This window comes from Lolium perenne, chromosome 1, assembly GCF_019359855.2.
Source record: "Lolium perenne isolate Kyuss_39 chromosome 1, Kyuss_2.0, whole genome shotgun sequence".
Lineage (NCBI taxonomy): Eukaryota > Viridiplantae > Streptophyta > Magnoliopsida > Poales > Poaceae > Lolium > Lolium perenne.
The window spans coordinates 234,128,033-234,138,949 of NC_067244.2; the positions used below are offsets into that span (position 1 = coordinate 234,128,033).

Genomic DNA, 10,917 nt, shown 5'->3' on the forward strand with positions numbered 1-10,917 from the left:
GTTCATACACAGTGGCTCGCCCTGAATAGGTAGTCCAAGGATCATGGAAACATCCTGGAGAGTAGGGGCCATCTCGCCGGCCCTCAAGTGGAAGGTGTGAGTCTCCGGCCTCCACCGGTCGACAAGGGCGGTGAGTGCCGAGGGGTTCATGTCTGGCCCCCCACGGCTTACAAGGGATATGAACGGCATAATACCGGTAGGCCGGATGAACTCCGTGTACCTCTCGTCATACGGTATATCCGCTGTGCCATGGTAACGAATCTTCAAAGGGTGAAGATCCGTTCCCCTCTCCGTCATATGAACAGCCCGGTGCACCCTATCGTACTCTTCATCCAGAAGCCACACCATCCTACATGTTTACACAACCATATTATGAGTCATTCCACTAACAAAAATGAGCAACACATACATGAGAGTTCATATCCAAATCCATGAGAGTTCCATACATACACACATACATTCATATCTAGGGTTCCAACAAATATTTGGTTCAAATATGAGTTATTCCATCACAAATAATAGACATTTCAAGACATACATACATAGAATTTGAACACATACATAGCCATTTTATATCTACATAGCCAAATCTAGGGTTCATATCCAAATCCACCAACATATCCAAATCTAGGGTTCATATCCAAATCCACTAACATATCTACGGTTCCTACACATACACATTCAACACTTACATACCCATTTCAACACATACATAGCCATTTCAACACATACATGTAAAATTTCATATCTAGGGTTCCACCATATCTAGGGTTCATATCCAAATCCACCAACATATTCAAATCTTGCTAGGTTCAGAGCCAAATGCACTAACATATCAATGGTTCATATCTAAATCAACCAACATGAATTTCCATGTCTAGGGTTCATACCCAAATCTACCAAATCCACCAACAATAGTGGACGAATCCGAGGGAATCGAAGGGGAATACCTTGAGGAATGGAGGAGGAAGGATTTGGCCGGATAGATCTGACGATTCCTTGGTCGATTTGGTGGGGGGGGGGGCGAAGGGGAGGCGGGCGGCGGCGGCGGTTGGGGAGGAGAAGCAGAGAGGAAGAGAAAGAAGAAAGAGAGGGTCGGGCTGGGCGCGGGCGCGGGCGCCACACTTAAGTGGATGTGTGGCGCCCGTGGCATCGGCGCCACACATGCTAGTGTGGCGCCCGTGGCATCGGCGCCACAAATCGAGCCTCGCAAAACGGCTAAGTTCCAGAGGAATTGTCTCACAGTATGTTTTGGGGGATTACAAGTGCATGTGTGGCGCCGTTGGGAGGGGCGCCACACATGCTGCCACGTCGGATGGGCGCACCAGCTCAGCGACGAGGGGGCCACGTCGGCTGGGTCAGTGGCGCCGGCAGGAGGGGAGCCACATGGGCATGTGTGGCGCCCGTGGGAGAAGCGCCACACAAAAGGTTTAGATTGGTGAAATAGTTTCGCCGGAGGGTCAGTCTATGCTTTTTTTCACTTTTGGGTTATTTTTGTGTAAATTGCCGCGTGAATTGGTCAAAGGGATTAATTAACAATTTAGCACTGAAGTTGCCACGAGCCAAGGACATCATGACCCATAATTAAACTACTAGAAAGATGTCTTGCCGTGTGAAATTATGTCAGCTGGTCAAACGAGCTAGTTTACCTAGCAGCAAAACAACACGCTAAAACTCATCCCCCGTACATTCCTACATCCCGATCAGTATGCCGACACGCCCGTGAAGCCGCGAATACATGCGTACACACGAATTAGACCGAGACTCCGGTGGAGAGGTAGAGCGATCGTTCACATCAGTACCAGACTGGCCGGTCCGACGGTGCACGTCCACGTGGCGGCTCAGGAGAGGGTGCACCGCACTCCACATCAACACCTTCCTTCCGTCCAGCTCGTTCCCACCCACAGCCTAGCTACAGTGGCTATAGTTAGCTAGTTTGTCCGAACCCGCCACTACTCCAGTTGCCAACTCCCCAAGAAAGCCTGCTTGCTCACCAAGACACGCCACAGCTTATCTTCCCCTTCCTTCCACAGCACAACGTACCTACCGCTATATATCCTCCTCGCCATGGAAGCAGAGCTCCTGCCTTCCCGGATACTCGGCCGGGGAGGCCATGGATCAGGAGTTCCAAGAGGCCGACGTCCTGTGGCCTCAACACTCCTACCACAGCAGTGACAGCGTGGACGACGTCGACGGCGCCGACGTCAAGGAATTCATGACCAAGGTGTCTTCTCCGCTGGAGTTGTCTGCCCCGGTCGGCGTGCCTCGCCGGAAGCGGCGGTCTCGCTCCTGGACGCCTCAACAATTCAGCGGCGGCAGCAGCGGCCGCGACGAGGACGAGGGCGACATCGGCTGTACCAACGACGCGAAGAGGAACGTCCCGCCGCACGTGCTGGCTGAGCGGCGGAGAAGGCTCGCCGGAAGGTCGACGGCGGCGTACTCCATGTGCGCTGGGAAAGGCAGGACGCTCAAAGGGCGGGACCTCCGGAACATCAGGAACCTTGTCCTCAAGATGACCGGATTCATCGAGAAATGAAAGGATTTAACACCGTGGATATAGTATTACTTCTACCAATTGTGAACGTCCATCAATGGACGTGTGTGAGAGTTTGTGGCAACCTCAAGTTTCAGCAAGAGCTCCGCTCAAGGAAGAAGAAAGGCGTGAGTTGTAATAACTCTTTGTTTAATTTATTGATTTTATTTAGTTATGTTGTATAGTGCCAGTAGCTATATATAGTAGTCCACTCAACAATAAATGGATGTAGCTAAGAAACAGACCAAAAGGATTAAAATGCCAACTGGTATAAGATTTACTACTAGCTATGGAAATCACTAATGTGTGTAAATCTTGTGTAAGATAATTAAGATTGGGCTATATAGCCTATATATAGTGATCACTATTTGAATCACATGTTAACAAAAAGATTGAGAAGACGATAGTATACCAAAAATAAAAAAAGAACATTGCACCGGTGTTTTTTTGAAGAATATTTTTAGGAATCTAGATGTTGTCACCATCGGTGGTGCTTTTTCTACTCCGGTGTCTATTTTCTTCGACGTGGCCTTTATTTTCCGCTTCTTCTATTGGAAAAATACTCCCACCATGTTATCTTTTTCGATTTGGCAAGAATGTAGTCCCGTTGCCTCATGAATTCATAGGACACGCCATTTGATAGCATAGATGGAGATGAATCTTGTGTGTGACATGCGGCTCATAGTTTTCCACATTGAACCAATATTGAGAAATTCATGTGAGAATTAGTGAAAAATTGATTGACGAAACCCAAAAGGCCAAAACTAGATGACCATACATCACTAGAGTTCTCAAAAGTACCGCAATTAGTGAAAAGCAACCCTTTTGGGTTATCTTAGTTGAAAACATAAAGGGCGGAAAGTAATATTTCCATTTCATCCCCGTTTCTAATATTTCTACGAGACCTCGAAATTGTGACAATCACACACAACACATCTACTACATTCATCTTTAGTTGGTTTTGTTTTGAGTGTTGTCCATCTAGATTTTTATCAACTTGTCTTTCTCCCTAGCATTTCACATATGTCGGGTGGATGGCTACAAGGGTTGTAGAAATGCTACAGTGTCAAAGTCTAGCAGGAGCATTTGTGTTGTCTTTAATGTTTCGCTCTGCATGCCCTTTTTTTCTAATAACATATTTCATAATGTGCGAACCAACCGGTCTTTAAATGTGCCACTTTGTTGCGATTGTTTGCGTTATTCCAAAGATTAGAGTGAGCGGTGGCAGAGCATGCAATTAGACATTGTCCTAATAGAGATATTCACTGACCATAGGTGATGTCAGAATTTATGTGCCTAATTGTACTTATCTGCTACTTTTCTCTTCAACTTTCAGTTCTTGTGTTCAGGTTTTGTTATCAGGAGATACTTTGTAATACTTGAGCCTTGTCGGGCTATGTGCATCACTTTATAAAGACGTTGGGAGCTCAACAATTAATAATCCTTTTTCGAATGAAATATTCGTATACTCATATATATAAATATGCTGATAGATGGTGGCGATCTATTCATCTTTGATTTATCAATTGTTGGATCTCAGACGAACATTTGTAATGAAGAGAGCGACACATAGATAGTTACATCTGGTAAAAAAAAATTGAATATAATTATCTTTCTTAAATACATGTGATTAATTTTTTTTTAATTCAAAGCACCGCCCGGTACCATGAAGTGACAACACCATCGTAGCCGGCGAAAGGCCTTTGCATCAATTCTCATGTTGACTTCGTGTGAAACTTGGGTGAGGGTCTTTTCACAATATTTTGACCATGCCCTCTATAGTTTTTGGTATAATCAAGGATGAAGCCCGACTTTGGAAAAAAATGGAGTACTAATTTGTCTAACTTAAACAAGATTATTGATCAGTGCAGTTTCATTCTTACCCTCCTTGATGACAATGAGGAGCAAAGAAATTTATCCATTATTGAGAAAAAAACTTCAGAAGAATTTTTCGATTTCACGCTCGAAAATGTCTTGAAGATAAAATGATAAAATGGAAAAATAGAGAAAAGATAAGATGGGCAAAATTGGGAGATGAAAATTTTAAAATAATGTCATGTTGTAGGTACCCAAAATTTCAGAAGAAATATTATCACTTATATATCAAGGCTGAAGATGGATCTCTAGCATATAACCACAACCATAAACCGGATATTATATGGAATTCACATAAGAACAGATTAGGTATCTCTTTAAATACTATTTTCTTCAATTTATTTGATATTATTCGGTTACATGATTTAGCATAGCTAGATGTGCCTTTCTCTTCGGATGAAATTGAGGTCGTAATGAAGGAGATGCCTACTGACATGGCACTTGTACCTGATGGATTTAATGGCCTATTCATGAAAATATCGACTAGCTATTAACAAGGAATTCATCAATTTGATTATGAAACTGTGGAGCATTAATACAGCCTTTATTACTCTTATACCAAAGATCGGCAATCCAGAGACCATGAATCATTTTAGGCCTATGTCTCTTGTTAGTTTACCTCTCAAATTCTTGAAAAAGTTAATGGCCACTAGAATTCAAAAGGAAATCATCCCCATTGTTCATGCAAATCAATATGGCTTCATTAAGGGAAAAAAATTCAAGATTGTCTTGGATGTACTTTTGAATATGCGAATATCTGGCATAAATCCAAGAAGCCCATTATCATGCTCAAAATAGATTTTTGAAAGGAATTTTAAAAATTTCAATATAATGCCATCATTGCCATGCTTAGAGCTAGAGGATTAGACACAAATGGATTTCCTTAATAGATAATATTCTGAATCCGGCATCCACCTTGATCAGTTCTTCTAAATGGGGCACCATGGAAGAAAATAATTTGTAGAAGGGCACTAAGACAAGGTGACCCTTTGTCTCCACTTCTATTTGTAAATACCGCAGATCTTCTTCAAGCAATTTTCAATGATGCATGGCTGATGCGAATTCTTAGTCTCCATGTTGATGAAGATTTTGGCAAAAATACCCCATTATTCGTTATGTTGATGATTATGCCAGTTGATTTTGATGAGCTCAATTAACTGAAGGATATTCTTATTTCTTTTAGTGCATCTACTGGATTCCATGTCAGTTACAGCAAAACAAGGGTTGTCCCAATTTCTTTGGTTGCAAAACTGAAAATCGTCCTTTTGGATATCTGGGACTCCCTCTTAGTACCACCGGGCCTTCTATTGTTGACCTTATGCCCATGGTGTCCAGGCTTGACAGAAGATTGTCTGGGGATATCATATCCTATGTCAAATACTGGCAGGCTAGCCATCCTCAACTCAGTTATATCTGCTATGCCTATGTATGCTATGGGCTCTTTCAAAGTGACTGTCACCACCTTTGTTCATTTTGAACAAAAAAGTGGAAGATGGTTTTCTATGCGCAGATCGAGAAAAAAAACTAACATGGCAAATGTCTTGCCAGCTGGGAATTGGTATGTAAACCAAAAGAACAAGGAGGCCTTGGTGTTCTCTACCTTAGGATTTAAAACCAAGCTTTGTTGACGAAAAACCTGCATAATTTTTATAATCATCATGACATTCCCTTGGTTAACTTAATCTGGCACACATATTATAATGGCAGATCCACCCAACATGATATTTCACCAAAGGGATTATTCTGGTGGCGTGACTGTCTAGCCAGCTCTATCAGATTTATACTTGAGCTTATCATCATTCATTGCCAAAAATGGTAAATCCGCCCTTCTTTGGAAATATATATGGAATGACTTTGTAAGGGAATCGAATTTTGCACACCTCCATTCATTTAAAAAATATGAGATTAGTATCGAGAAGGCGATGGAATGTACATCTCAAAATATATATATAACATGTTTAATCTACCATTGTATATTGTGGCTCATGATGAGTTCCACGACCTCCAGGATAAACTTAACACAATTATCCGCTCTGATGAACAAGGCATCTGGAAAATACTCTGGGGAAACTACATCTACTTGACCAAAAAAGTACAAAAGGTTCTTATGGGGAACATGACGCCACAGAACCAGTTCTGGACATATGGAAAACCTGCTGCCATCCATGACATAAATTGTTTTCATGCCTCATGTACAACAGGCCAGGGGCGAAGCTAGCCAAATAAATCAATGGGTTCATTTCTGTAAAGACATAATGTTAGCGTAGTGATATACAGTGCTAAGTAGCAATTTAGTGTAGATTATCACAAGTTTATTGGGTTCACTTGAACCCAACTCTTATATGCTGGCTCCCCCACTGCAACAGGCTGAATACTAAAGAGATGAAGAAGAAGAAAAAACACTACGTTGAATTCTCTGATAGTATCACTCAATTGTAAAATGATCTATGAGTACTACATGCATGCTGCAACAATTAGAAATAGTAGTAACTGAATTTTAGATTGCAAAATAAATTTAGTAGATTCGGTTTTATGTATATATTTTAAAATCAAAAGTATAAGAAGAAAAAGAAACACCGTTTCTTCTGGGGTTTGTTTTAGTTCATTCTAAGTTCCTTTCTTTCTTAATTGATTGTTGATAATATGAGCCAAAATTTGCGTCCATTTCGAAAAGACAGTGTAGAGGGAGACGTTATTTTCTGAAGAAAAATGCTTGCGTCCAAGAGCTTTTCTTGAGTGGTGCATGCAGTTTCTTTCCAACATTTCCGAGTTTCCACTTGACTTGCTAATAATTTGGGGGACCAGTCTCTCAAGCAAATAATTTGGGGGAACCTGGCATCAAGCTAGTGCTGCGGAGCTTGCGTGTACGAGAGAGCAACTCGACCGATATGGACAATGGAGTGTAGATTATTCGTTGAAGGAATATATATAGGTTACCAGATCAGGTGGGGAACATCAGGTCTTGATAGCAACCACCCGGACGCAGTTTCCATCGGCACAGATATGGTAATATTCTGTTGTTTTCTCGAGATAAGAGCATGCACGTAGTACATGCGGCGTTGATAGGTCAGACCAAGATCACCAATGGAGTACACATCAATATTGTTTTTCTTTTTGCAAAATATAAGCTCAACTCAAGCGGCCACAGTTGCATGCATGTACATTTCCCGTTCAGAAAAAATAAGCCATGATGAAAAGGATACTCGTTTACACTATGAAATTTTAAGTATTCTAAAATGAATCATATTATGAAGATCAATGCAATCCATATGTATCGGGGCAAAAAGAAAGAAAAAAACTTTCATAGGGTGATGGGTTCTTTTTTCGGTGGTGTAACCGAGGGAGAAGGGTTGATAGATATTTTTTAATGAGAATTCCATTTTTCACTCCTTAGTTTTTCAATTGTGACACAAATTACCTCGTTTAACAAAAAATTCTTCTACTTACCCTATTTAGCCAATTTATGCCAGATTCTACCCCATTTAAATTTTGAAAACGTTGTAAGCCTATTATTTTAGTGTTCATATATAATCAAGGATTATGAACACAGTCATGGCAAGTGTCTGCTCGAGGCCCGAGACTCTATCATTAGCCGAGAGTGGAGCACTACTGCAAGCATCATCCCAGCGCCATCTCCTGCCACCAGTACACATTTAGATCCTATGAAGGGTAAAATGAGGCATAAATAAATGGGGTAAACAGGGGGGATTTTCATTAAATGGGGTAATTGTTGTCACAAATGGTAAACTAGGGGGCATAAAATGGAATTCACCCTTTTTTAATCTATGTTCGTTGCACATTATTATGTTTTTAACAACAGGAATAAAACTCATGGGTTGAGGTGCAGTATTAACATGTATGGCTTCTTTTCTTTTTTATTTTATTTTCCCTTCTGCTTTACTTTTTTACAATATTAAAAGAAGATTCGGATTTTGGAAAAGTTTACAATTGAAAATTTAAGGTTTTCAAAATTTCAGGATTTTAAAAAGGTATGGATTTTAAAATAATGTTTGGTTTTTAAAATTATTCTTAATTTTGAAATTAAATTGTAAAAAATGTCCATAATATAAAAATATTTAGCTATAAAAACCGTTCAATAATCTAAAATGGTTTTAATTTAAAATCTATTCACCGAGTACAAGTTTCAGATCTCAAAATTGTTTCATTAAAATTAGGGAAAATGATAAATTTAATAGGAAAGATACGATAGAAGGTAAAGAAAATTAAAACCTAAAATAGACACAAACATAAAAAAAGAAACAGAAAAAACGAGGGACAAGAAAAAAACGAGTCCATCGCGGGCAAACTAGGTCGTAGCCCACTGCGCGGGACGAACGTGTTGGAGCCCTAATATAGCTTGTCGGGCAATTCCTGTTTAAGGCCTGTAGCACGTTACGTGGACCTCACCCGTCGCTCTATGTTCTTCTAAATGGGTCGTCCCAATAGGAATCCCGGTGTCTCTTTTGTTCGATTTTGTGAACATTCCAGAACCTTTTGGAGAGTTTTCCACACTTTCTTTCCGTTTCATTTTTCCCGCCGGTTTTCCCTTATTTTCCGGTTTTTATTTTTCTCGTTTTATGTTTTTTTAAAAAATCTGAACATTTCCAATTTCTAGATTTTTTTGAATTTGAAAATTTTGAAATTTGATCATTTTTAAAATATGCACAGTTTTCAATTCAAATATGAAAAAAATTGATATCTGATTTTTTCAAAATCTGAAATTTTCAAAAAAATGTGTTTTTTTTTCAAAATCTGAAGAATTTCGAAGATCTGAACATTTTTCCAGAAAACAAAATGAAAAAAGCGAACCAAACGTGAGCTCACCGAGAGTTTCCTGGGCCGGCCCAACCGAGTAGGGCTGCAGGCGTTGCGTCCGTAATAGACGTAGTGGGCGTTGTATAGGACCTCCCAGCTCGCCGGCAGCGACGCTAGCGAAACACCTGCAAGGGTGCGGGCCGTATCCAGAGCTACGAGCTTCAGCTAGGAGAGCCGAGTGCAAATATAGTGAAGCAAACTTGGCCTGAAACCAAATATGCCTCAAATTTAGAACCAGGTCGCTATTTATGTTTGGATTTTCCGCCTGATCCATACATGTAATGATGTCGATTGAAGTTTTTTCCCTCAAAAACGTTTTTCCCTCAGAAAGAAACTTGGCCTGAAAAATAAACTGTCTACAAATTAAAGGCATGGTGAAGTGAGCTGCTATACAAAAATTAACTGTTGTAAAAACCTACTGCTGTCAAAATAGGAACAAACGAAACAAGCTTTTCTCTGATGCTTTTGTCGCTGCAATCGATACCTGGAATCAGGGGGAGCCAGGAGGCAAGTTGCTTGCCTTAGCAGCAACTCCACACAGATTCCCAGCGCAAAAACAGTAATCTTTTCGTTATTCAGGGACCGAGATGAGTAGAAACAAAGGTCGCCGTTCCGCAGAATCCTCCGGGCAACGCTCCCCGATAACATGACCAGTCTATCTCAGGGAAATCGAAACCCAAGGTAGTAGGAGTGTAGTACCAGCTAGCAGTAAGAGACTAAGAGCAAGTACAATAAGGTACAGTCAGCTGGCTATAAGAGATAAAATATTATAAGTTTGCTTAGTTGGAGGAGAGAGATTAGGAGAGAGAAGAGAAGTGGGCTACTATCTAATAGCAAATTTCAAAGACGTCTTCACCAGGCACTATGTGAGACCAAAAGGTGGGCCATGTATTGTAAAAGTACTACACTTTTATAGCTTACTATTATACATGCTAGCTATAAGAGCAAGTACAATAAGTCCTAGTCAGCTGGCTATAAGGATTAAAATATTATATTATTGCTTAGTTGGAGGAGAGAGAGGAGGAGAGAGAAGGGGAGTGGGCTCTTATGCAAGAGCCAGCTCTAGCACGTGCTCCTAGGCACTTTGTGAGAGTGGAAGGTGGGCCATACATTGATAAAGTACTACATTTTTATAGCTCACTATTGTATGTGTTGGCTCTATATTGGCTATAGATGACATGATACTTGACTTATAGCCAGCAGCTAGCTACACTATTGGAATTGCTCTAAGTTAACTATAGATGATGTGGCAAATTGTTATAGCCGACTGCCAGCTATACTATTGTTCTTGCTCTAAGAGTACAGTAAAAAGCGACACCAAGATTCGGTAAAAGGGTCAAACTCTGTCAACGATTCGAAGTAAACAAACACACCATGTTCTTCAGTCACATCCTTTCCAACTGATTCAACCTTAGCAGAATAGAAGGCGTCAAAAACATGGCAGGATTCACCCAGGGTGCTTCCCTGAATGCATGAAGATTAACTTGCAGCTCACTGCTCTGCATTTGTTTAGAACCTCTACAGCGTCTCTACTGTTGGCAACACAACAAATGCATTAACTGCAAGCGAATCTCATCTGGCCGCTAGCTCAGTCACTTGTTTGATCACGAAGCAACTGGTCAAACAGAAGACATGCAGAAACCCTAGCAAGCTGATGGATCGATCAATGTCCCGGCCACTCTATAAATTAGCTC

The 10,917-nt window shown here is 40.8% G+C and overlaps 1 protein-coding gene across 1 annotated transcript; it reads left to right on the forward strand.

Annotated features, from left to right (window-relative positions):
• Window positions 1–1,977: 1,977 nt before the first annotated feature.
• LOC127326036 (protein S40-3) lies at window positions 1,978–2,708 on the forward strand. The gene has a single exon (XM_051352867.2). The coding sequence runs from the start codon at window positions 2,114–2,116 to the stop codon at window positions 2,534–2,536; it is 423 nt and encodes a 140-aa protein (XP_051208827.1). The 5' UTR covers window positions 1,978–2,113; the 3' UTR covers window positions 2,537–2,708.
• The last annotated feature ends 8,209 nt before the right edge of the window (window positions 2,709–10,917 follow it).